We start from the raw sequence: 27,591 nt of genomic DNA on the forward strand, positions 1-27,591 counted from the left end.
TCCTAAAACACTATAAATAATCTACATGATCCCCTTCTCTCTTCGTGCATCCCACCTCCACCCCATCTCCACCTCTGCAGCTGCCTCTTGGTCACCTCTCGCTCTGCAGCCTGTCCCAGCCTCCTCGTCCTCTGGCCAGGAGGTTAGCCCTCGGCCAAGCAGGGCAAGCCAAATTTTCACTAATCCTTTCAGGACACTTTATTCTTGAGTGTTGTTATTCCTAGTAAAATGAAAAAAAAAAACAGATGGGAATTACTACTATAAATAAAAACCTACTGTATATATTGGTTGCTCATACGGCAAGGGATAACTGTACACAGCAGAGAATAGAGTAAGGTCCAAGACAGAACTGTGTAGTTCTCTCTCTTAATTTTGTCCCTGGTTTGTACCTTGTAATGGACTGGTGTCGCATCTAGGGTGTCTCCCACCTTGCGCCTGTTGCTCGCAGGATAGGCTCCAGCTCCCCCGTGACCCTGAATTGGATGAAGCGGTTAGAAAATGCATGGATGGATAACACACATTATTTGCTATAGTGGAATCCTAGCCATATTTTGTTACTGTATGTTCCAAAGAGCAGCTGCTGGAGAATTCCTCAAACAGCTCACTCCAACTCATAGTATGCAATTAAAAGCCCCTTGAGGGTAAATAGACACTTGTAACAGACATCAAAGCCATCAGTTGTGTTTTTGTCCCTGTGAAGCTGTGCTGAAGCAATAATGCAAATCTTGTAGTCTGTATTTATCTCTGCAGCTTGTCATTTAAAGGCTCATTTCTGACACAAGTGAGAGATTTTTTTCATGCATTTAAAATATAAATATGATATGAAGATATTCCCATCCAGTTAGAGGTAACATAGTAATAACTACGATTGCACCCTCAGTAGGACTTGTTCAAAACAAATTAGTTAAAGATAATTTAAAAAAATAATACATCTTATTTTTGTCATTTTGTACGTAGTATAAATGAATTTTGCTGTCCTGTCTGTTCAAAGACAAGTTTGTCAGGCTTAGTTGTTATCTCAGCAAAACGGGTTTCTGCAAAGACTTCTTTTTGACTTGAGATGTAAAGCAAAAAATCAGTGATAGAAAAAACAGGCGATCGAGCTTGTATCTCCTCAAAATCACCCTTTTCAAACATGTCCTACTGTATACCCTTGCTTCTTCCTCCCCTACTTACTGTACTGACATTTCTGTCACCATTTCCCTTGATTCCTTCAGGCTCTTTCCCTTATTCCCTGAAGTTGTGTCTCTGTGAGAAAAAAAAAGAGCACTATATGTCTTATCTTAATTCTGCTTCACTCATGGTGGATTGAACCATGCAAGACAAAGCTCCCAGCTGGTCCTCTGCATAACCCTGCGACTCACCTCTTATTAACTCCACGTGCTCTAATTTGTGCTCTTCACTGGCTACCATTTCTGCTGCTGTCCACTCTATGATTCTCTTCCTTGTCAGTGACATTCTCCATCACTCTTCTTCATGCTGTCTCTAATACATTAATTACCCCCTTGTCCTTTTTTATCCTCTCTCTTCACACTCTGCTTGCCTGCTGGTTGAAATTATCCTGTGGTCTGCTTCTTACTGTAGAGAGTGCAAGAAATTCTGTGTAGGTTCATTTTCCGGAGAGTACCCAGGAAGACACACACAAGGTGTCCCTCCCATAGTGCTCTGAATCCAAGCCGTTTTCCGGGAAGGTTTTAAAGTCTGGGTACGGCTCTGGTCCCTCTCTATTGCTGCCATGAATGGGTTTTTAGAACTAATCATTGAATATGCATTAGAACCTATACATAATATTTCCACATATGGCACAATGGCTATTTCTAAAAAGGTAATTCCCGCCTTTCAGTTGTCTGTAAGTTTAGAACGCACTTAGTTCAGCTCAAGAATGAACCCAGGTCCTGTCAGGTCCTAAATTACTGTACCATATCAACTCAGTATCATATCTTAAAGTAATTCAGGTGGATAGCTGCGTCAGCATGTGTAGGCTGCTCACACCTGAAGAAGGCTCTGAAATGTTGTGTTTTCTTTTTTCTCTTTTCAGTATGGAATAAACCTATTACTTGTTCCATCATATCTTAAAGTCCTCTGGCGAAACAATCTGCTTTTGAAAATTCCAAAGGTTCTCCATTAAAACTGTAGGGGAAGCTCCTAAATTATAATCTCCAGTTTTCCCTGGCATTTTACCACTTGACACTGCCAACAGCAGAAGAACCTCACAAGCACCTTTCTTTGTTCTGCTGTATGCTATTATTATTTTCCTTAATTTACTTATTTCATTTCACATTCACTATGTTCTAACCCTGCAACCCACTCGTTGCCAGTTTTTAAAATGCACCTTCGATTTTAGCTTGATGCATATCCCATTGTATTAGGTTTATGCTGTATCATGCCCCTGGTTAGAATTCATTCTTAATTCACAGTTACCTGTAAATTTATAGTGACACATTAATGCAACTGCATTTACGTTACTTTGGATTATGGAGTCTGCCAAAAGATAATTTTATAACAAATTGTAATAATTTAAGAAAGAAATGTAAAAGGCCAACAGAATATTTGCATGCACTGTATACTGTTGTTGACAGTGTGAAATTCAATATCCAATTATTTTGAAAGTTGTCTGGTTTTGGTCATAACAGAGTTCTGTTGCTCTGCGTGGAGTTCCAAAGAAAAGTGACTGGAATAAACTCGGGACTAAAATGTCTGTCATGTACAGACAAGTTAATAAAACCTGATTGTTTTCAATGCGAGGGGAGCCAACACAGTTGGCAGAACCAGAAGATGCAAATGGAGTTTCATTCAAAGTGGCCTCGGTTTAAAAGACCTCAGTTTGGTTTGTTTGCTTTGAAGCAATGCACTAATGTCCATTGAGGGAGTTGTTTTCTTGATTTGTTATTGTGTTTCCTCAGGGCTGTTTTTATACTCTAATAATCAAGTTATTTTTTAGGAGTAGTGTGTCTAGGTATGTCTAGGTCTAGACATTTGTTACAATATAGACATTTCTCAGTAATCGCAGCCAAAGATGGGCTTCTGATTTCACATGTAGAATTTTACGTTTAAAGTACCTGCACTACTTGTACCTATATACTGTATAAACCCTTTCTTTTTCATCCTTTGAGAAAATCAGAAGTAGTATTTTATACTTGTTTTATAGTAAAAAAATGCCTTCCTGGAGCTCGTCTACACACAGCTCATTTCATATGGCAAATCTATAACCCTCCCTCTTTGTTCATATTAATGTATGCAGTATTAAGCAAACTGACATTTTTAGGTGTTCACAGTTTGGTTCATTTGACAATCAAACCTTGCTGTTCACTTTCCACATTAACTGGGCTGTACTAAGTGTGGGAAGTTCAAGAATGAAAAATGTAAAATTGTAGCCACTGAGAGGTCTGACTGCTTGAAGCCAACTATCCACCCATGTGGTGACTCTTTTCATTCTTGAACAGATAAGACAACAAGTGGACCTGGTTCAAGTTGTCAAAAGTTGTCAAGGCCTTGACTAAATCAACCATGTGGACATCTTATGATTCAAAAGTGAAACATGAGCCAAAGGAAATGAGTGGAAACTGTGGAAGGGTATTTAAATGGGAACAAGAGGCAGATATGTTGTTGAAGCTGATACCCTGGGTTTTTCCAGAAACAGATGGTGTCACGCCCTCTGCAGCCAGAGGGCGCTCCTACTCTGTCCTGTCCCTAGTTTCCTGTAATTTGCTGTCCTTCCAGTGTCTCTCTCTCTGGGGCTATATATTTCCGGGTCACTGATTCACCTTCGCTCAGCATTGACGTTCGGATGTCCTGAGACCCGCCTAGCATCCAGGTTGCACCATGTCCGCTGCCTGAGGGCATTGGTTTCTATACGACTCCTGAACTGCTGAGCCTAGGCTAATCCCCCATTCCGCCGCTACGCAAATGGGTCTTTTTCCGCTCTCCTGCCTCTCCATGGTTCGTCCCTTCCGACATCCGTGACAGATGGATGAGATCCTTGGATCAATTACTGTAGCTACTACCGACCCAACAGGCTTTGATCGGCTGAAAGCCCCCCTGTCTTTTGTAACCTTTCTTATATACTTTTTCCCATTTGCTTATGACTCTCGTAAAGACTTGATTCTTGCACCAAAAAGCCAACAAGTGAAGGACAAAGATTAATTTTGCCTTCTCTTAGTAGCTGTTTTATTACTAACAAAAATATACTTCCTCTTCCATTAATGCCCCATTTTGTTTAATTACAAATTATTTACGCCTTTTACTAAATGAATATTTTTGTATCAAAACCTCAGTGTTCAAACCAATCATTTTATTGATGAAAGAAATTGCCACTACAGAAAGCAAAGAAAAATCTAACTTTATTGCATATTATTCACCCTGCTGATTTAATACTTAGTTAAAGCACTTTTGGAAGCACTTACAACTGCAGGTCTATTTGGATAAGTTTCTGTCCAAATTTTACAACATTTTTACACCTTTGAGCAGAGGATGGAGAAATTTACACCCATTCGTCTTTGCCAACTTTATCAAGCTCTGTCAGTTTAGTTGGAGATATGTGATGGACAGCAATTTTCAGGACAGCAGTCTAAATTCATTAGCATGCAGAATGTGAGTCATGAAATTTAAAGATAGGTACTGGATAGAATAAGAGTTCGTGGTATAAGCTCCTTCCTTAAGATTATGCTACTTAGTTTCTGAATAAAATACCCTAAAAGCAGAAAGATGAATGTGCTTGTAAAAATTTACATTTATTATAGCTGACTATTTGAGATCAGCTTATTTGACATTTTATTTAGGTTTTAGATCATATAATATTTTTATAATGTAAAAAGCAGAAAATGGTGTGAAGATTATGTGTAATAGTAATAAGTAAGGGGAAAGACACTTAATGTGACCACATAATCTTTTTAAAATCCACTTACAGTTCAGATCAGCAAGGAGAATGAAAATTCTCCTGTGGTGAATCCCAGGTCACTCCCTGAAGTAATCTTACATTCTGTGGAAGTTTGCCAAATATTACACATGCTCAAATATGCAAAGAATTTTGCAGCCTTAAATACTCTGAAAGATACAGTTACACATGGCAACAATAGCACTAACCACAAAAAGAAAAAAAGGAAAGTGAAAACTGGTTTAATCAGTATAAGTTATTATAAGTTATTAGACCTTAAGAAAAGTTCTGTAGTTCTTGTAGAAATAGATATTTCCCCCATTTTACGTCTCCTGTCCCTGGTTACACTGACCTCTTTGTCTGTGTTTTTTTATGGAGATTCAAATAGTCCTACTTCAGAAAGATATCAGAAGTCAAAATTATCCTTAAACTAGGATAGTTTACTATCTGCACGCATTGCCACCACATGGTGACTTTGGACACACTTTAATAATAATAATTCCTTACACTTATATAGCAGCGTTCTGGACACTCCATCAAAACACTTTACAGGTAATGGGGACTCCCCTCCTCCAGTGATGAAGTCAATTCATAGATGAAGATTATTAGACCATGATTGGTACAGGGCAATGGAAAATTTTGCTAGGACACCAGGGTAACACCCCTATTCTTTTCAAGAAACACCCTGGCATTTTTAATGACCACAGAGAGTCAGGACATCGGTTTTTCGTCTCATCCGAAGGACGGTGCCTTTTTACAGTATAGTGTCCCCGTCACTATATTGGGGTATTAGGACCCATACAGACAACTGTATATCTTTTCAGTGTTATATTCCCATTCTCCCACACAGCTGAAGACAACTTCATTCATTCTTTTCTTCAGTGTTGAATTAACCTCTGCTTGTTCCTTTGAAGCTTGGATGCTGAAGCTCCCCTCTGTAATCTCTTCAAAAGACACAAGTTGTTTGAAGGATAAACAGTGAAAATTTGGCAATGACTGCATGTAAGAAAGGTTAAAAACAAAAGGCATCCATTCAACTAAGCTAGCTCTTATATGCATTAGTTATACATTAGTAGTTAATTGATCTCATCCAACTGTGTGTTAAAAAAAGCCAGGATACCCTGTGTATAGAAAAGTACCTCCTGCTTGTATAGATTCCTCTTGTGTCATATGTTTAATTTTTACTGCTGATCCTGATTAAGTCAGCTGGGTTGATTTGGTTGTTTGAGAATTTTGATTACTTGAAATTCCCTTGTAGCCTTCTTTGTATAAAACAAAAATGTTGAGTTTTTTGATCCTGTCAGCTCAAGAATGTATCTAGTTGATGTTCTCTGGGGTGATTGTGCAGAAACAAAATCTTCATATGTAATGTAGTGACCAAAATTACTCACATTCTAATTCAAATTTTACTAGTGCACTGTACAATTTTACTGTGCTTGATTTAAAGTCTACATTTTTCACTATATATCTTAATATTCTGATTGCCTTTTTATTACTTCCCCAAACTGTCTAGAAAACATAAATGAGGATGTACTGTAAATGATGTGTCAGCATAAAGACCTTTCTTGAAGCTCTGTGATGTCCATCTTATATTTATATATTAAAGTTTACCTATAGGCAATAATCTGCACTATACTACTTCACTCTTTCATCTGCCAAGTGTTTGCTCAGTTTTGTCCTTTTGAAGTCCACAGTATGGTACATATCTCTTAGTGTTCTTCTATTTCTAAATCATCACTCTTGATTTACACTCTATAAAAAGAAAACTTTTTTAAATTCAATCGATACAGCTCATTCAATGTAGTTTGACATATAAAGTATCATGTATTGTAATACTGAAGGGGTATTTTAGAAGAAAGGTGAGTGAAATGTTATGATTATTTGAAGAATGTTTTAAATCACCAGGGGTATTTATGTTCCAGTTCATGGAATTATTGTTCTGTCAATAAAATTGCAAACATGGTTGCAAATATAAAAAAAACATGGCTAATTCTACCATTAAATTATGGGTACATATGTTCTGTGCACAATGTGTTACTTATTTTTTTATCAGTTGTGTTGAGAGCTAATCACAGTATACATTTTAATTGTTTAGCATGCTTTAACATCAAAGCATGAGGATTATATTCAGTAAATAAAAATAAGGTGTTATTATTGTTGGTTTCAGCACAACGTCCACGACTGATTGGATCTTGAGCAATAAAGTGGAACTGCATTCACACTACTCACACTGGTGGTGAACTTGCTTGTGTGTGAAACACATTAGGTATGTCTGGCACAACTGTCTTGGCAATTTGTCACAGACAGAAGGGCGACTTCCAGAATGACAGAATGTCTGGGAGATACAGTAAGTGAGATGTCAGTGATCAGGCTTATAATAGCATGTGATGTCTTGTCGAGTGATAACAGCTCCAGCTTTAAAACCCCACATTTAAAACATGTCACTAAAAATGAGAGATGCTGACACGAAAAAACTCCTTGGCTGCATCTGCACATGTTTTTGATTTTAGAGTAGCAGGTTTGCTTTCACTTTGCGGATCTGAGAGGGCCAGTGATCGTCTAGTTTTAACTGACTGTTATGGTACAGTGTGTGTGTGAGAGGTCATAAATGGTACAGCGTACCTGTGAGAGCCTGCATATTACTCTCAGATCACCTTTCACTCTAAATAAGTGATGGGCTTGCATCTTATGCACAATACTATTATAGTTTTGTTTTATCTCTGCTTTTAAGATATGTTTATGATGAAAAATATTTGTGGGTGATTAATAATCCCAGCCAAAAAGTCCAGGCTTTGTTCACTTGCAGGTTTTTAGTTCACTTACTAACTTGTGTAACATACTGTAATTGACTAAATAACTCACATTTTGAACTGTGTAAAATAAATTAATTAGCAGCATTACCAAATCTTTATCTGAATATGAGGCAAAAGCTTGTGGTGAATTTATTTAGCATTTTCCTTGTTTCTGAACTTTTCCTTGTTTCTGAACTATTATTTCTACATCATTTCCTTTGCATCTCCTATCATTTTCTAATTCATGAAATCCTTTTTCTTTGCAGCAGAATAAATATTCTCTTTAAGCAATTTGAGGGTCCATATGGCACCAGACATTAACTTTTATGCATTATTGTTGTCTATTGAAGGATAAAATCTGTACAATCTTTAAAATATCTTTCAGCAGTTAGTGCACCATGCATTTATCCTTTGTAGTGTCACTCACAGTATGTAAACTAGTACAGCTGTCTTCCAGTAAACATGTTGTATTGCAGTTTGTGCTAGTCTTTTTGAAGACTTTAAGTATTTAGTGCTCCATTTTCAAGTCATCCTGAGCATACAGTATTTCTCTGTTCCTCAAACTCTATTATACAGTTTCTTTAGCTTCTTGTAATATGGATTCTTGCTTTAATCAACTAAATAATTGATTAATGGAGAAGTTATTCACCCATTAAAGTAGTTATTGATCATTCCGATCTCCCTGAGTGTGATGTGCTTGGCATACAAAGGGCCCCATTCACTGATGAGAACCACTTGTATCTATGGGAAGTTTTACACAGTAGTTACAACTTCTTCATCATAAATTGAATTTCATTGTTATTAAATTTTAGCTGCAATGGTTTCTCTTCATCTCATAGCTGCAATATAACTTTGTGTGTTTAATGGAAATTACAATCCATTCATTTGTCATACGCATTCTTCTTAAATTAATAAAATTCAGGGTGGAAACTATTAATAATTTAGTGTTTAGCAGAAGACTTGAAACAAGCTCTCCAGCTATATGGCCATAGTCTATAATATCGCTTCTTTTGAGAGACAGCTGGTAGAAACTGTGCAATCAGTTACCTTCTAAAACCAAACCAACTAAATCAGCTAATTGGCTGGTTTGTGTACTATCTTATTTGAGAACTGCTTCCTCGCATTCCTGAATGCTGAACTGGGACGCCTTCTGTGTGGTGTTTTTGTGAGGGTTTTCACTGGGTGCTGCAGTTTCCCTCCACCTTCCAAAGACATGTTGGCTAGGAAGACAACTGTTTCTAAATTGTCCGTGAGCGTGCTTGTGTCCATGTGCATGCCTTGTGACACCCTGGCATCCTGTCCAGGTGCAGTGCCATCTTGTGTCCACTGCTTCTGGAATGTGCTTCAGGTGGTCTAGACCCTTACCAGGAATAAGCAGCTTGGTGATAGCGAATGGTCATGTTTCTACTTAATTTTAGATGTGATTTATGAGTTTAGCAATATTTTTAAATAATAATAATAATTGCTTACACTTATAAGGTGCTTTTCTGGACACTCCACTCAAAGCGCTTTACAGGTAATGGGGACTCCCCTCCACCACCACCAATGTTCAGCATCCACCTTGATGATGCGACAGTGCACCAGTACGCTCACCACACACCAGCTCTCAGTGGGGAGGAGAACAGTGATGAAGCCAGTTCAGAGATGGGGATTATTAGGAGGTCATGATTGGTAAGGGCCTCTTTTTGAGAAACGCCGTGGGATTTTTAATGACCATGGAGTCAGGATCTCAGTTTTACATGACAAAGGACAGCGCTTTTAATAGTATAGTGTCCCCATCAACTATACTGGGGCATTAGGACCCACACAGACCACAAGGTGAGCGCCCCCTGCTGGCCCCACTAACACAACTTCCAGCAGCAACCTTAGCTTTTCCCAGGAGCCTCCCATTCAGCTACTGACCAGGCTCACACTTGCTGAGCTTCAGTTGGTTGCTGGTTGTGAGCTGCAGGGTGAAGAATACTTTTTGAAGAAAGTATCCACGAGCATACCAGCAGCATTGTTGACAGGAAATACGACAAAGCTGTTCTTGTTGTTTTTCAGGTGATTTATGCCCTGAACACCAAATGCGACGAGCACGACTCCTCGCTTCAGGCTCTGAAGGAGGCGCACCAGGAAGAGATCCGGCAGATCATGGAGGAGACTCAGGAGAAGATCCTGAAGTACAAAAGCCGGGGAGAGGAGGAGACGGACCTGCACCAGCGCCTGCAGGCCATGGAGGAGACCCTGGAGCAGTACGAAAGGCTGAAGGCCGAGGTGCTTACTGACTTTGAGACATACCGCCGACAGACTGAAGAACGGGAGCTGAAGGCCCAGACCGAGCACACCGAGCGCATCATGGCCCTCTCCACGGAGATGGTGGACCTGAAGAAGGACTTCGAAGGCAAACTCCAGGCTCTCGCTGGACTAAAGGAGCAGCTGGAACAGGAGAAGGAGAAGGCCCAGGCCGAACTGGAGAGGACCAACCAGGAATCCCAGAGCCTGCAGGATGAGTGCCGGGAGCTACGTCGAAACAGCATGGGGGAGAGGAGCCGCTTGGAGGAGATGTGTCAGACCAGGACAAGAGCCCTGAGAGAGGAGCTGGAGCGGCTCAGGGCTGAGAGGCTCAGGCTGGCCGAAGAGTTTGAGCAGAAGGTGAGCAGCTTGAAGGCTGCTCACCAGGAGGAGCAGGAGTCCCTGAAGAGAACGCTGCAGCAGTCGCTGACAGACACGCTCACACAGTGGCAACAGAGGGAGCTGGAGCACAGGAATGCCATGCAGGCTTCTCTGCAGCAAAAGCTGAAGAGGACGGAGGGGGAGCTGGAAGCCAAAGGGCAGCAGCTAAACGAATGCAGGAGGCATTCTCTGAAATTACAGGACAGGATACAGGTAGAACTATGCCAGAACATGTGTGTGAACTAGAGCGTGCGGATTCACACTTTCCTTTAATATAAAATAACGTCTGTATTGTTAGCTGCTTCTTTTAATAATGAGTGCACTTTCATTGTAAGAATTGGCATTCTTGCCTTTACGTGGTATTGCTGATACAGATTTGTGGCATGTTTGTATTTCATTAGTGCTTCAGTTATTTTTTCTGACAGTACCTGGGCCCTTCTTCAGGTTTGATATGCAAAGGAAAATGTGAATTTACTTGAATGCCGATAGGCTTAATAACATCAAAAAGAATAATACATAAAAGGAAATACAAAACGTAAACATATAAGAAAAATAAATCCAGTATGAAGTTTGGATTTGTGAAGGTTAGAATTTAGATAACTTTTTCACAAGATTTCAATTAATATGTCCGAGATACTTCCTGCAGTGCTTTGGTGTTTCAGGGTTAGAATAAGGCCAGATGAAAAAGTGTTACGAAATGTTAAAAGATACTTCTTTGAAGACTTGCCCAAAGGGTTGTGGGAGTATGGAAGAGGCTATCAAGCTATGTTGGTGTAGCTTATATCCTGACTTCTTTCAGAAAACATCTGGTTGAGATTCTCTAATCAATTAACTACTAACTACTAAATGGGATAGATAGGTTGAAAGGTCTCCTGTCTTTTGTAATCTGTTTTATGATCATTAGGTACAACAAATTAGATGTTCTGAAAAAACAATTATTATTTTGTACCATTTACCACCTATTACCATTTTTAGAGCTCTCAATGTCTTGTTTGCCCCTCGATCATTAGGATTTGGAAACGCAGCTAGAGGAAGCACATCACAAAGTTGCTGAGGCTGTGGCCAGCATGAAGAAATCAGAGGAGGAGATGTCTGTGGCCAAAGAGAGACTTATTCTGCAGGAAAATGAATTACTAAACAAATCAGGTAAAGGAAGTACTATAACAGGATTGTTGTTCCATACAAGAAAAAACATCAGATTTTCAGCTTGATACCTTTGTTACCAGCCTCATAAGGCAGATTTCAGTGTCACGTCAGGCCCTTAACTACGCCTCAAGGTTAATGTCATGGGTGGGAAGGCTTAGTTTTGAGGATATTTGGATCCTGACCTTATAAAAAGCAACATGTGCAAGTTCACGTGTGAGCAGTGTAGCTCCTTTCTGCAGCTGATGTTCATTAGTGGTCTCTTGTATAACATCCCTGCCAATTAAGGAATTGAAGAAAGGAATGTCCTCTCATATGAACTTTTCTTAAAGGGGTACTGCCACAGTTATTTTGGGGTTAGAAAGCATCAGCATTGATGAGTGCATTTCATACCACAATACAAATCACTTGTAAAACCTCCAATTTACATCACAAAATAGACTAAATTTCCAGGTATGTGCAGCTCCATGCTCTGCGATTCAGAACGAGGCAACAAAACTTCAGGTGAGGTGAACGGCTTTGCAGACCAATACTACTTACTTGTTAACTCTGTATGCAGATCACGTTAGAACATTTCTGCGGTGAAATGCCTGCTCCACAACTTATTTATTATTAACACAATGTATTTATTTGCTCGTACATCACATTACATTAGTCATTACAGGGACTACTGAGCAGGAAGGGCTGTATCATGTTGCAATTCAGGGTAACTTGGGTGAGTTTGCAACAACGTGGTGACTTAAGGTACTTTAACAAAGTTTGTGATTTTTGTGCTTAATTCAAAATGTTTTGTTACCGAGATGTAATAAACCATCTGAGAAACTGGGACTGCAGTTCCCCTTTAAGTTACATGATGAGTATATTAGTAACTCTGTTCTAACTAATGAATAATGATAATTAGCTCTGCTAATGATTTTCACACTACTATGTATCAGCATAACAGTTTTCACCTTACCCAGAGTGCCATTGTATTGGCATATACATAGATTTAAATCTATGCAAACTTGATTAAGTTTGAAAGAGGGGTGAAGTAAGGTTTTGAAGTGAAGGCAGAAGATCTCATGTTGGAAACATGAATGTTTGAGATTTACTGCTGAAAAGCGTTAGACCTTGTCACCATTTCCTGAATCTGAAGCTCCAGTCAGTCTTGGAACATTCAGCATACAGTAGATACCAAATTGAATCCTTCTCCAAGCAAGAGAACCATTTCTTACAACTTGTGATACACACCGTGTACCTTCAAATAAAGTCTTTTCACTTCATCAGAGTTCATAAGAGTGTAGCTCAGGATTACAATTTATTTAAACGACAATTTGCATCTTACGTGTAATTTCAAAAGCTATTAACAGTTATGAGTACATTAAATATTTGGCTCATCATTATGCAAACAGGAGAGTTTTAGAAACAACCTCTTTGGTCAGCTTCACTTGTTTTATTTTCTACCGCATTCGAAGACCGTTTGGCGTAACATTCACTTTACTTCCTCACTAAACAGAGGAGCTGCTGAGCCAGTGCTCGTCCCAGAGTAAGGCGTCGGCACAGGCAGATGAGTTCAAACGCCAGGTTCTTCAGCTGCAGAAACGCATCAAAGAGCTGGAGCAGCAGGACGGCGGGAAGGCCAGCAATCACGCCCAGCACGTGAAACAGGTTCGAAGGCAGAGGGAAGGGGGAGGATCGGCTGGCAGGAAGTCCTTCCAGGGGCTGTCAGCACGTCAGTCAGATTTTAGGCAGGTGTCAGGTTTTATTGATGGGGTGTCCAAGGTATCATTTATAGGCCATTATCAAAAACACTCACTCACCCTCAACGCCCTTTTCTTTCTAGAGGAATTGGAGTTTTAGGTCAAGGAGTTGGGATCCTGAATGTTTTTTTTTGCTTTTGTGGGGATGTGGAGTGGGTTAAACTTGGTGGGAAGTAAGGTTTCACTTTGTATTTCTTGCCTTTTGTGCCAAAGTATCGTGGGGGTTTTGAAAGATTTCCAGGGAAGCCCCTTTCCAATGCCCCATTCTAGTGCTAGACCTGATTTAGACATTCAACAGCACTACATAACACAGGCAAAACAATTTCCCCAGTATTGAACAATTGAAGTTAATTCTTTATCTGTGCTCTTGTTTTCTTTTTTTTGTGTGTGGTACAACAATCAAGAGTCCTGTTTTTGTACGTTGGAATCTGATTGGAATAGGTCCACTGCAACCTTGAGAGTTCGCGAATGTGTTTGGTTTGCAGCACGTGGAGGCCCTTTCTGCACAGAAGCAGGAACTGCAGAGGGCTCACGCGGAAGAGCTGAGGAGGGTCAGGAGGCAGACGGAAGAGGAGAAAGCCCGTTTGAAGGAGCAGCTCATGAAGAAACTGGAGGACCTGGTGAAGAAACACACTGCTGAGCTCAAGTCAGTCCAGACTACCATGGAAAATGAGAGAAAGGCTAAAAAGGTGGGGACATACCCTATTACCACAGCAGAATGCATTGTACTGTCACTGTACTTTTACTGTTATTCTTATTTTTGTGTGTTTTAATAATTTTATTTGTAGGTCAAATAGATCCATCCTTTGTTTCCATCTTCTAACTAACTCTAGATTTTACTTCACCCATTTTTAGTCATGTAACACAGTTATATGTTTATAAAATGTGTTAACAAGAAAAATGTGCAATGCCTTTTAGTTGTAGACTTGCTGTTTACTTCTGTATGTACTTAGTTTCTTCAATTGTCATTTGAAATTCAACCTCACGTACGTCCTTCATAGTAATCAAAGACAGATCTTGATCTCCCCATTCAGAAAGATGGGCAACATCTTTGCAATGAGCTACTGTAACATGGAAAGTCTTTGTTTTTTTAAGAGGCTGTGACACCGAGAAATTGGCACAACCTGAATTCTATTCTATAGTGAAGACTATTTAAACATAGTTTCATGTTCTCTTGCAGGACCTCCAGACTCACGTTGAAGAGCTGAAAAGGAAAATGGAGAGTGAGAGAAACAAGCTTGAAAAAGATAAGAAAGATATTTCCAGCAGATTGGAAAAATCTGTCAGTGAGGTAATACCTCAGAGCTCTGGCATTTATTGCGTTTCAGTCTCAAGCACTGTATGGAGCAAGTTCCCAGCACCAGCAAATGTCAGATATAGCTTATAGCCCTGTGCTTCATTGCAGATATTCTTGTGTGTATATCCAAGTCATTTTAAGTATACATTTTGAGGAATAAAAATGTAATTGATGCAACAGGGAATTTTCAAGTGATAAAGTAAAACCTGAATAAAAGGTCGTTTTTCTGTGTTCTTGTGGATGAAGGAGTGGGAGCTTATAAAGCTCTCATCATATTTCTCCCGTTCCTTCTTGACAATGTGCCAATATCAGAAATCTCATTTTCCTCTGAATATGTGGCTATAGAACAGTAAATACAGTATATATTATATACTGCATGTATTTATATATATTGAGAGGCATTAAAATATCAAATGACTATTTGTTGCATTTCATTGCCCCTTACATAGATATATAACTGTAACGGTCTTAGGGTAGGGTGATTAAATGTTTGCAGTTATATAACTCCATATCAGAATAATACATAAATGTAGATCTGAAATAAACCATTGTAAAGCAACCATTGTAAAATTATTAGATTTGAGTTGTGACATGTAATACAAAATTGGTATATTGCAAGTTTTATATATTGTTTCCAAAAGCAAGGTTTCATGGCAACATCTAAGAAGTAATGACATACACTAGCCCCACTGCTCAAGAAATACCAAACTAGGTCATGTGGCTTCTTAAGCATTTTGTGAACAATTTGGTAGTAATGAAACAAACAGGCAGCAGCTAAAAAACAAGCATTAAACACACTACAAAGACACACAAGACATAAAAAATAATATTTGCAAGGTAATATGATAGAAGGGAGTACCTTGAGCCCATTACCTTCAATGAGCCTTTCCCACTAGAGAGCTGACTGTGACCATCCCAATGCTATCAGAAGTAGAGCTGAGTCTCTGTAAGGCTCAGGGAGACTGCTTTCATAAACCTGATAGTCCACCACAGAGGAGCCTGTCATATATACTGATAATAAAAAGGAGACAACCTTTGCCGCCTCTCAAAGTTTACATTGAATTGACAAATGCCCAATGCCATATACTGTAGGTATCAGTTCATCAAGGAGGAATCCAGAGGTAACGTTGAACAACGGTTGTGACAATAATACAACAACACCCCTTTATGACTGTTTTTCCAGATGCTCAATGTGCTGTACAATAGCACACATATAAATCGCAACTGAAAAGTAGTTGCAGGCGTCATCTTGATCGCTCCTGTCTTGTCCCTTCTCTTGCTGTATTCTCTCTGTTCTGATGTTTGCTGTCTGTTAGTTTCAAGGCAGCTTTGTTGATATGGGCAAGGCTCATGAATGTCTAGAGAAATCCCAGGCCCACATTTGCCCGGCTATCTGTCGAGCTCATACTGACACTATTTATTATCCTATTGAGAAGAAAGTGCAGCTGACTGATATGTTGATCTGCCATCTGGTCACTTACATCCTTCGCTAACTAGATATAATCTCACTCAATGTTGCAAATATCTCAACACCTCTCTGTCTAGCAATTGTAGCTATACTAGTGCCTCAGGTCATCTTAAACATAAGGAGCACTAGTAGTTCAGGTGGGTAGCTGCGTCAGCATGCGTAGGCTGCAAAGGAACAAGTAATAGGTTTATTCCATGCTGAAAAAAAGAAGAAAGAGAACACAACGTTTCGGCCGTGGAGAAGGCTCCACAGCCGAAACGTTGTGTTCTCTTTCTTCTTTTTTTCAGCATGGAATAAACCTATTACTTGTTCCATAAGGAGCACTAATTGATTATATTATTAGTAATCAATATTTGCCTTTATAAGATCCCTAATACACAAAAATAAAGAGTAAATGTTTTATGTAAGATGTTATTATCTAGATCTCTAGGCTGAAGTCTCTAATACAACGCAGTGAGTGCAGCACTGAGCAAACAGCACCTCCAGAGGCTCCTTGCACAGACCACAGTGAGAGGTGGAAGGGAGAGCTGCATCAGGCAAAGCTCCTCATCGCCAAACTGAAGGTAAAACAGCTTCACTGCAGTCGTGTTCACTCCAATGCAAAAAAGAGCTCTGGTGGTGCATTGGGACCTAAACCCTTTGTGTTGAGGGAAACGTTGCTTGAAATGTGCCGATATGACAATTTCTCACACACTGAAAGTCAAATGAATTAAGAAAATTCTCATTAGAGCAGATTTGTCCTTCAGGCAGATTGGGTAGCTTGTTTTAATAAGCTAGTTAGTTGTGCATGATGTTTTTTTTTCTTCATTTTTTCCTCTTGCAGTTCCCAAGTCTTAAAAAATATCATTATGTATCTTGTATCTATGTTTTTCAAATCATATTAGCTCAACAATATATTTTCTTATCAGAACAATGCACAAAAGGACTTATGTGTCTTATTTGCCATGCATTTTTCTGGTTGCATCAGTGATTCTGGTCTCCTACAAATAATTTGTCTTATAATACTCCCTCATGTTGTACCTTTAAAAACAAAAAAAATATTTTTGTGTTGAAAGGGTTGATGAGAAATTCTAAACAATAGGTAGATATTATTAGAAAATTATTAAAAAGCTGTTATGATTTTAAAACCATTGCCATTGTTTACTTGTGGTATTTTTTTTGCTCTGTCTCTTGCACTTATCTGGAAGCAAAAAAAATCTGTTTCAGCGAAAGATCTCTTATTAATAAACAGCAAACTCACAGCTGAAGAACAGTAACAGTACTTCAGGCTTTGGAATTACAAATGAGCAGGCACATCAGTAGCTAGGGGATTTCTGCAAGGGAATTCTGCAGAGGTAGGTCAGATGTACTAATATGTGTCTCAGAGCAGCTAATTATATAAGATTAGCGTATTCAGTTAGTGAAAGCTGAAGAAATAACAGGATGATGCAAGAAAAGCATTTCCATTTAATAAGGGGATAGAGAAAGTGCAGGTAATGATAAAGTAAAGGTAATGTACTATACTGTACCTGAGACAAATACTGTACACAGTTCACCACAATAGACTTGCTTAAATGTTTCTAAAACCAACAAAGTGGTTAATGCATATGTCTTGAACGTAATGGATTTAGAAATTAAATCTGTGTGTTCATTTTCTGTAGAATCTACTTATACCGTTTGTTGGCAAATAGCATGGTGTAGCAAAAATAGGGGAGTGCCCATTAATATTAATCAAATTCTGCTGTTCAGGAGGAGCTCAAGCAGCAGGAAGAAAAACACCACATAGATATCACAGCACTGAAAAAAGAAAAAGAAAAGCTTGAAGAGAAAATTTTAAGACAGGTGGAGCGAAGTCATGAAGAACAAATGAGGTACTTTGCCAGGAAACAAAACGAGTGTGCTAAAATGACATATAAAGTCAGTGTGCAGCAAATCTAATTGAAAGGATTTAATCTAATCCTTTAATCCATCCATTCATTTTCTAACCACTTTATCCAAGTCAGGGTGGTAGGGGAGCCGGAGCCAACCCAGGCAAGCAAAGGGCACAAGGCAGGGTACACCCTGGGCAGGACGCCAGTCCAGTGCAGGAGGCACAGACACAAACTTGCACACACTCAGACCATTTTCCCAGAAGCCAATTAACGTACAGGTATGTGTTTGGACTGTGTGAGGAAACCAAAACACCAGGAGAACATACAAACACATGGAGAACATACAAACTCCACGCAGACAGCATCACAGAAATGAAGCTAGGCCTCAGTGACAGGAGGCAGTCATGCTAACCACTGCGCCACTGTGCTGCCCTAAATTAGTCCACATTTATGTTTTTAAGTTCAATTTTATGATTTAAATTGGTATTTAAATATATGGTAAAGACATAAACCTTATATCTGAATTTAAGGTGGATGTACTGTACTTATGACAAGGCTTATTCTGCACTGAGCCTGTTATTTTAGGCTGCACCTGGACATCACAGGAGGGAGGCAGGATCAAATTGTGGCAGGACCACACCTGATATACAGGCATATACAGGTTTACTGCTACAGCTCAATCTATGTACATTGTTTTCTATCTTTCTAGTCAGGGTAAGCAGGATAATCAGGAAAGACCCTTGAATAACTTTATACTGATCTTAGAAAGCCAGTATAAGAAAACTGCTTCAAACTTCAAACAGTGGTGCAATTGAAGACACACCCATGTTAGTAATATAGAATTGCTGTAAAGAAAGCATAGTCTCGTGCAGATTACAAGAGGGAGAAATGGTATAGTGCATGTTATTTCTACTTTAGAACCGTGCACCATGAAATCTGGAGTTTTTTAGATAATGTGTAAGCAGATTGCTGCTCTGTTGAAGTTTCTGATGTGGTTAGACAATCTCCGAGTGAGAGGAGGTCTTCAGATAACCGGGTCATGTTCTTTCAGGCAAGAGCACGACCGGCTGTGTGAGTGCCCGAGAACAGACCACAGAGAAGAGCATCTGACTGCCCTGACCCAGCTTCAGAAGGACAAGGATGCAGAAATCAAGGAATTAGAGGCGAGCTGGCAAAACAAAATGAAAGACCTGCAGTCACAGGTACCAGATAAGAAGGTTGAAGGTTTCAAACGATAGGAGGCCATTTGGCCCATTTTAAGTTAAGAGCTAATTGATTTAAGGATCTCATCCAGCCTTTTCAACAGCTTCAGCAACATGCATGTTCAATAAATCCTACAATCCTTTGTGTACTAAAAGTGCTCTGTCTTCACAGAAATTAATTTATTTCCACATTGTTCTCACTTTTTTCCTTTGGTTTGCATTTGGTGTAATCAAATGTATGCATGGAATCAGCTAAAATAAAATATACGTACTGTATATATTGTGCTTATCTCATATTAATCTCATCTCAATTACTCAAATGTAAAGCAAAGAAATTTGAGTTTGCTGTCCCAATACTTTTTGGGGAAAATGTAGTTTACAGTTCAATTGACCTTAAACTGGAACTGCAGAAACAAAAACATATTCAGTAATGCAAAGCAATACTAAGGTTTCCTCATTTCCAACTGAAAATCTTTCCCTTTGCTTATCTTCTTGTGATGAAGATTGAAGAACAGAAGCTGAAATCTGGGACAGAGGGCAGTCATCAAGGACCGGACCAGCTCACCAAAGAGGTTGAAAACCTGAAGCTGGAGCTTCAGGAAACCAAGAGAATAAACCAGAGCCTGCGAGCTCAGCTCGAATCTGTCACTCAGGGGAAGCAAAAAAATATAGAAAACCATGAACTAAAGGTAAGAATACTGCGATAATGTAGCAATGATGTAGTTTGCCAAGTTGTTAAAATTAGCTAGTTGATAAGAGTTTTAAATTACTGTTTGGGAGGAGCCTAAAATATTAATCTCGATTTCCACATTCCTCCGCATACTGTAAAGATCCCAAATGTGGGGTATCTACTTGTGAGTATCTACACCATTCGCAGTCTTCCCTCCACTCCATCCTCCCTGCTTCAGTCCTCACTACGAGGGCTTGGTCGTGACGCTTGCTGCTTCCTCAGCTGGGCAAGATAAACCAAGGAAGTGATTAATTCAAATCACGCCTCTGCCCTGTCTTCATTAGGGTTTGGGCCCGGACTGCTGAAAGAGCTTTTTCCTGCTTTTTTTTAAAATGTGGAAACGTGTGAGATGTTTCTTGGTACCATAGCGTTATTTCATCCTGACTGCTTGTGTGTTTTGCTCAGGAGGTGGAAGGGCGTCTGTGGTGGCAGTACGAGGAGGCCCTCAGGGCTGAGAAGCACTCTCACCAGCTGGCCCTGCAGGCCCTGGAGGAGACGGCCCAGGCTGAACTGCAGGCCGAGCGGCAGAGGCAGCAGGAACGGCAGAAAACCCTCCTGGGTAACCGCAAAGCCCAAACAATGTGGATTTCAGTATCGGCTCAGCAGCGAACCTCTGATTCTGAACTATTTTGAGCTGCAGAAATGAGTTCTTTTTTATTTACTTTAGAAGCCCTTCTTTTTTTTCGAGAAATTTCTCTAGTAGGTGATATTTAACGGCAGACATAATTTTAATGTTTTAATCTCCTATGACAAAAGCAGGGATTAAAAATGTGAAATGATAGTTAACTGTTTATTGTTTTAAAATCCTGATATGTAAGCAAAAGTCGAAATATTGCTGATAAAGTTTGATGAAACAACCTGTTCAGCTTCTACAGTGCACAAACCGGAACATAAAAATCATTTTCTCTTTAAGCAGAACCTGGCAAAGACGACAGTAACAGAATAATTCGTGCTTTCAATAATATGACATCCTAGCAATTAAATATTTGAGAAGTTTCCGTGTGTTTGTGATATGTGTTTCTGTCTTCTGTAATCCAGAAAGACAGAAAGCAGAGCTGACTCAGCAGCATGCAGGCTGGTGCAAACAGGTGGCCCAGAGGCACATGAAGCAGATTGAGGAGCTCCAGGCAGAGCTCAGGACTCACACAGAGCTCATGGCTCTGCAGCAGGTTAGTGAGGCCAGTCTGGATTATGGAGCTGCATGATAAGTGAGCAAACTCATGACTAGTGCTTCACTTCTGACCCAAAACATGCAAACTGCTCAAGCCTTAATGCTTTTGGTATGCACTGATACAGTACAGGGCAGTGGGTTGCACAGGAGTTAGTACCCTGGGATTCAGTTCCTGGGGTTCTAGCTGTGTTTGTAAGATCTCCTGTGTTCACGTGGTTTGTCCAAAGACATAAAGCTCGATTATTTGGCTTCTGTGAAAATTGGCCATGGTGTGAGTGTGTGTCTGTGTTTGCGTCTATCTACGCTCAAATGAGCTGGCATGACATCCAGGTTCTATCCCCCCCTTACACCCTTGCTCATCAGGATTGGCTTGGGCTGTTCTGTGACCCCTGCATATTGGATAAAACAGTTAAAAAATGGATGGATGGATGATTCAGTATAGTTACAAGAAGGATAGTGTTTCTTGATTCAGGGTAATTGACTATAAAAGGAGAAAATGTTTAAATCTGCATTATGTTGCTTACTGGAGTAATGTTAGTGACCCAAACGTGGTAATCAAACATTGTGTTTCATCTAACTCATGATATCGGTATGATCATAAAATAGGTTACATGTGAGAGGAGACTGTTCAACCCATCAGCAGTTATATGACCCTGAAATCACAACTGACAACCCCTTGAAGCTCAGCAGGTATGAGCTGCCAGTACCTGGATAGGAGACCTCCCGGGAAAGCTAAGGTTGCTCCTGGAAGAGATGTTAATGGAACCAGTAGTGTGCGCTCACCCTGCAGTCCATGTGGGTCCCAATGCCTCATTATAGTGACAGGGAGACTATACTGTAAAAAAGCGCCATCCTTCAGATGAGACATAAAACTGAGATCCTGACACTGTGGTCATTAAAAAAATCCAAGGACTTTTCTTAAAAAGAGTAAGCATATAACCCTGGTGCCCTGGCCAAATTTTCCCCTGGCCTTTACCATTCATGGCCTTCTCATCCTCATGTCTGAATTGATGTGATCACTTTGTTCTCCCCACTGAGAGCTGGTGTGTGGTGAGCGTACTGGTGCACTTTGGCTGCCATCAGGAGTGTCCTGAAAAGAGCTATATAAATGAAAGGAATTATAATTATTATTCTCTCATCCAGGCAGTGTAGGCCATTTCCCTCAAGCCCTGGAATATATGTGGTTCTTGGCCTCTGAATTGGCTCTGGTACAGCAGTACCATTCATATAAAGTGACCCATGACCTGTCATTTTTATGTGACTGTAGTTTACAAACATAAGCTTGATTTGCCGCAAGCTGATAACCTAATATAGGCAGCAATTGCATCTCGTAACTCGTACCTGTCGTCAAGCCACCCTCTGCTGTGTTTTTGTACAAGCAAAATTCATTCGCTGAGACATTCCTCTAAGACTACTTACTTAAAGGTCCAACCTTTTTGCAAAAATCTTTTAAAATCAGAAAGTGAAGCTAGACACTAGCAATAATCAAGTAGGTAGCTGTGTCAGCATGCGTAGGCTGCAAAGGAACAAGTAAAGGTTAGTTCGATGCTGAAAAGAGAAGAAAAGAGACACAACATTTCAGCTGAGGGGCCTTCTTCGGATGTGACTAGGCTCCACAGCTGAAATGTTGTGTTTTCTTTTATTCTCTTTTCAGCATGGAATTAACCTTTACTTGTTCCTATTAGGAATAATCATCTAACAATTTTTATCAGAATTCATTGTAAAACCACATGGATGTACAGTATTTTACTTACAGGGAACATTTCTTGAATGTCAAGCTTGATTAAACTTGGGAATGATGTGGTAGTTAGCGCTGCTGCCTCACAGTTCTTAGCTTCAGGTACAGTATCAGTTCTGGCCAGTGATGGCTTCTGTGTGGAGTTTACATGTTGGTCCCAGGTCCATGTGGGGTTTCTTTGGGTGCTCTTCTTCTTTCTCACCTCCCAAATGTACACCAGCTAAATCAGTCGCAGTCTCTGAACTGTGCTTGTGTGTGTGCCCTGTGAGAAACTGGAGCCCTGCCCAGGGTGGACTTTCACCTTACGCCTGGTGCTTCTGGGATAGGTTCTGTGTTGCTATGGCCTTAACCAGGAATTAGTGGATTTCTGAGGATGCATGGCTGTTTAGGAGGAAAAACCCCCCCCACCAGTTTTTAACTTGTAAATCTGAATTGGAAAACATAAAAGTATTAAAGCACATCACTGGTAGCTCTCCTGAACCTTTCTAGAAGTACTTCATGGGGTTTGTGCACCAATCAGCTGCTGTCAGCCAGGAGAAAGTGATGGGTTCAATTGTTTCCTCCTATTTGAATTCCTTGTAATACCATTGTGTTCTGATAACATGTGTCTAATGTCTACTGTCGTTGTATAAACTGAAGTGTGGTTGGACTTTATTCATCACATCAGGATTTCAGGCAGCAAAGCCAGGTGCAGGCCTTTGAGAGACAGCTGGAAGAGTGCCAGCGTGAGGTCTTGGGGCTGAGGAAGGAAAACACAGAACAGAGAGAGCAAATGGCCTGTCTCCGATCAGAGGTGGAGCTGAAGACACGGGAAATACAGCAGCTCCAGGAGGCAGAACAGCATCAGAGGAGGTGCATGCAGATGTGTGGTGTTCTTGGTTGGGTATCTGGGGTATCCCTCCTAATCAGGTTCAGCATTGATTATTTGAATGTGGTTCTAAGATCAATATCATATAATACAGTCAGCTAATTGACACTGAAACTTATCATCTTTAAGAAGAGCATGGTGACGTATTCTGACAACATATGTAGAACATAAGAAAGGATACAAACAAGAGTAGGCCATTTGGACCATATAGCATTTTTGATAGTTAGTAGTTATTTGATTCAAGGAACTCGTCCAGCTCAACCACATGGTTGGGTAGCGTGTTGCACACTCGTCCAAACCTTTGGATAAACCACCTAGTCTCGCTTTTAAATGCACTTCCATGTAGCTTTCACTTGCGTTCTCTAGTTTGTCTTTCACTGATAATTTTGAAGAAAACATTATTTAATTATTTACAGTAAGTGTGCAAAACTGAAAGGTCAGCTGTTTTCACACCGTTTGTAAAACAACCTCTGTCTTAAATACAAATATACTGTACATGACTAGTAGTCATAACAATTGTATAGAAGCAACTGGGATCAATTTGTAATTTTTTACTGATGTGATGTGATGTCTTCACAATTTCAGCCACTTTTAGAATGCTGAAGAAAGGATTCAGATGTCAGAGATTATAAACCAGTGGCCATTGAGACCATCAATAGCTTGTCTGGTAGTTTGTAGTTGATTTAAGGATCTCATTCAGCCTGGGTATCAGTTTTAACAACATGTCTTGATAACTTTTAGATACCACAGATACCACAACAATTTGTGTAAGAAGTGTCTTCTCTTCTTAGTTTAAAAACAAAATCTTCCTTGTAATCTTCACTTGGTTTCACTGGTTCATGCTTCTGTTGATTCTAAAGAACATTGATTTGTCTTCATATCAATGTCTTTGAGGATATTAAATACTTGGATCAGATCCCATCATAGTTTCCTCTATACAAGACTAAAAGATTAATTTTTTAAGTCTTCTTTGGACTGATTCAAAAGAAGGAAAATTATTTTGTAACTGTGGGGTTACAGCTGTACACCATATTCTAAACTAATTGTGTTTGGAATAGTTTGTTTTTCATGTCTCTTAGCTCAAATCTATATGCCTTTCAAGCAAACACAGGGAAGAAGGAGTACAAACAGATTCCTCTGTCCCGCCCCCCTTCAATCCACTTGTCTTTTAAGATGTCTGAATATGAATCTACAGAAGGTCGTTGACATACGTTACAAAGACCATTGGTTCTGGTACAGCATCTCTGTACTACTTCACTATTTATTACTCCACATGACTGTGATAGCATTAGAGAATATAAAAGGTCTTGCACAATCCTGGCACTGTAGCACAGTGTTCATACTGAATGTTCAGTAGATCATTAAAATAATAATGAAATTAACTGACAAATATAGAAAGATAACATACTTAATAGTTTGGCTTTATCTTGCCTGAATGAGGAAATGACAGCCCTGGTTGAAGATCACAGCTGAGGAATTAGCCAGGGAGGCAGCTGCAAGGGTGAAGTTGGGGTGGAGGGAGGGGTGCTGGGAAAGATGCAGTTTTTGGTAGGTGGCAAGTATTTATACTTACATGTAGTAGAGTGGAAGTGTAAGATTAGAATTTGACCTCCTCCTAAATGTATTGACTGTTAAGTAACACTGTTTAATGGAAATGTGGTTTTTAACTGTATTCCAGGTCATGGGAGGAAGACATACTGGCTGGGCATAATATGGAGGTCGAGTGTCTGAAACGGGATCATAGGAAAGAGATTCAGACCATTGTGTCTGACTTCAGCAGTGCTCAGACCCGACTGCAAGCAAGAATTGTCTCCTTGGAAACTGAGTATGAAGTATAAAGATCCTAATTTATAACTGTGAAAACTTTTCACTTTAGAATCTTAACAATTTGAGGGTGGAGGGGATGGAAATGTGTTCTCTTCATATCTTTAATGTATGAAACCAAAAAGCAATTAAAAAGCTTAAAGTGATATCTTACAGTCAGCATACAGTACACAGTTGTACATACTAGTTATTCATGGATAAATATTATGGAAACACATTTGTTGAAAGAATGTGAGTTTTTGCCTTGAAGGAATTTGTGGTTTTAACATAACATAGTTGTGGCATTTGAAGTTTTTAGTTGTAAGATGTATCCTGAAATATAACTTCAGAAGATACATTTTTTATACCAAAACTTTGCCAGTAGCAACTTTCTGACACGAGAGGGACTTTACAATCACCTCCTGTAAAGGTGGCAATTACTTTCTACAGTGAGGAAAAATAACTTTAAATAAACAGATGGACTATTTCAAAATATTTATGTTTCAAAACAAAATCAGAATTGTAGTGTGAGGTGGTGTACTCTGTGTGTAGATGTGTAATAAGCTGGAGATCTTTAGGGTATAGCTTCTGATATTGTAATGCAAATCCAAAATCTGGAGTTATAATTTGTTTGCTTTCATTGAAGATTAAAGGAAAAGGACGAAAATGCCAAGAGACAGGGGTCAAGAATGGACGATTTGCACATCATAGGGAAACTCCAGGATAAGCTTAGTGAGAGAGACCATGTAATTAAGCGACTTGTGGTAAGTAATCTCAAACGTCTAACAGCTTTCTAGATATGTACTCCTGAAACCGCAAGTTCAAGATGTGATAGTGGACATTTTTCTGTTTCCCCCAAATATAATTGAACTGTGTGTACAAATATAGCTGAGAGCTTCCTACAGTACATTTTCTTTTAACCATGGAACATAACTGAAAATGTCTTTGCTTTATTATATGTCCATCGGCAGTATTCTGAACAGGGCTTGTGAAAAGAAACCAAAAGAAAACTGTGTCTATGTTCCCAAATTACAGCAGGTTTTCTTTTATCACAGGAGGAGCGTAGATGTCATCAGTCTCCTCAGGTCAACCCAGAGAGTGGCGTTGTTAAATCCTATGAAAACCATCCACATCCCGGGAGCTTAACCCCAACTTTGAAGGTAAAACACAAGTAGATAAAATAGAAACACATTAATACCTTAATGCTTATCTATCTGGCATTTTTTGTTTCAGATGAATTATCATGGTTTGTTTTTATGATGTGGATATGCAGTCTTCACTATATCTTTACATCAGAGTACAAAAGGTAATGGTAAGGTATGCTTATGGTTCACACATGACCATCAGCTGATTTGTTTAGGTATTGATGAAATGCAAGAATTTGTATTTTTGTCTTATCATGTGAATCTCTACTCACTGTAAGTTAAGTTATTTGTTTGTACTTGTAAATTATAGAACTGGTGTGGTTTTGTTTTTGTTTTAATTGAGATCTAATAGGTGAAAACATTCCTACATTTCTACGTCTTGCCATAAATGGCAATGGTACGTTTTAGTCCAACCATTTCATGTGATCGGATCACATGAGCGTGTTTCAATTGTAATTATGTTGGCATATCTCAATGCATACAAAGTAGACAGTGTCCAGAGTGAAGTGTCTATACTTGATATTGTGTAAAGATAACAATTCACTTACTGTGGACTGATTCTGAAAACCTGAAATGTAAGATAAAAGCAAAAATTTCCATTTTGTAATCTGAACACTTTCCTCCATGTTTTAAGCAATTTCCTTACGGTTAAAACTGTTTTAAAGTATATTTCATATTCCATAGTTGGCAGCCCCGCCTCACTCGTCCACTCATTAAACTCCATATTAAAACCGATTGAAGCAGTGGCCTTGGTGCCTTTTTGTGGATTACAATCACCTAGATTATTTTTCAACAGGCAGCAGACGGTTGGTGCTGGTGACGTAGTTCTCCAATTCTTGTTGCAGAAAAAGAAAATGGAAGAAATGCCCCCTCGGGTCACAAGTGTCCCAAACCTTAGCTCCTACGAGAAGAGCTTCCAGGGCTATGAAGTGAATCCAGACGGCAGATGTCCTCAAGCTGCAAAGTCTCCCAGCTTTGAGCATGGGAGAAGTGCTTTCAGGACTAATAATCGTCCTGCTCCAGCTCCAGAACTGAAGCCTGGAAGGTACAGTAGACCACCTTAGCTGTTCTGCAGGTTTCAGCCCAATTACATAGCCCATTGCAAAGCACACTGCTT

General features: G+C 39.6%; 1 protein-coding gene across 3 annotated transcripts in view; it reads left to right on the plus strand.

Moving 5' to 3' along the window:
* fam184b (family with sequence similarity 184 member B) overlaps positions 1–27,591 on the plus strand; it is a 40,351-nt gene that overhangs the window by 10,878 nt on the left and 1,882 nt on the right. The window contains exons 1-18 of one of the 3 annotated variants that reach the window (XM_088912498.1): positions 9,292–9,336; positions 9,709–10,533; positions 11,331–11,466; positions 12,959–13,110; positions 13,688–13,891; positions 14,383–14,493; positions 16,390–16,530; positions 17,696–17,817; positions 17,946–18,095; positions 18,869–19,019; positions 19,523–19,708; positions 20,155–20,308; positions 20,788–20,918; positions 23,326–23,510; positions 25,205–25,351; positions 25,976–26,093; positions 26,385–26,489; positions 27,320–27,519. In XM_088912498.1, coding sequence (XP_088768624.1) covers positions 9,799–10,533; positions 11,331–11,466; positions 12,959–13,110; positions 13,688–13,891; positions 14,383–14,493; positions 16,390–16,530; positions 17,696–17,817; positions 17,946–18,095; positions 18,869–19,019; positions 19,523–19,708; positions 20,155–20,308; positions 20,788–20,918; positions 23,326–23,510; positions 25,205–25,351; positions 25,976–26,093; positions 26,385–26,489; positions 27,320–27,519 — 3,128 coding nt within the window. In that variant the 5' untranslated portion in view covers positions 9,292–9,336; positions 9,709–9,798. Of the gene's footprint in view, positions 1–9,291; positions 9,337–9,708; positions 10,534–11,330; positions 11,467–12,958; positions 13,111–13,687; positions 13,892–14,382; positions 14,494–16,389; positions 16,531–17,695; positions 17,818–17,945; positions 18,096–18,868; positions 19,020–19,522; positions 19,709–20,154; positions 20,309–20,787; positions 20,919–23,325; positions 23,511–25,204; positions 25,352–25,975; positions 26,094–26,384; positions 26,490–27,319; positions 27,520–27,591 lie in introns of those variants that run through there. The other 2 variants (XM_088912480.1, XM_088912489.1) reach the window with 2 other exon arrangements.

Source organism: Atractosteus spatula, chromosome 1 (assembly GCF_055471065.1).
Source record: "Atractosteus spatula isolate fAtrSpa1 chromosome 1, fAtrSpa1.hap1, whole genome shotgun sequence".
In the NCBI taxonomy this organism is placed as follows: domain Eukaryota; kingdom Metazoa; phylum Chordata; class Actinopteri; order Semionotiformes; family Lepisosteidae; genus Atractosteus; species Atractosteus spatula.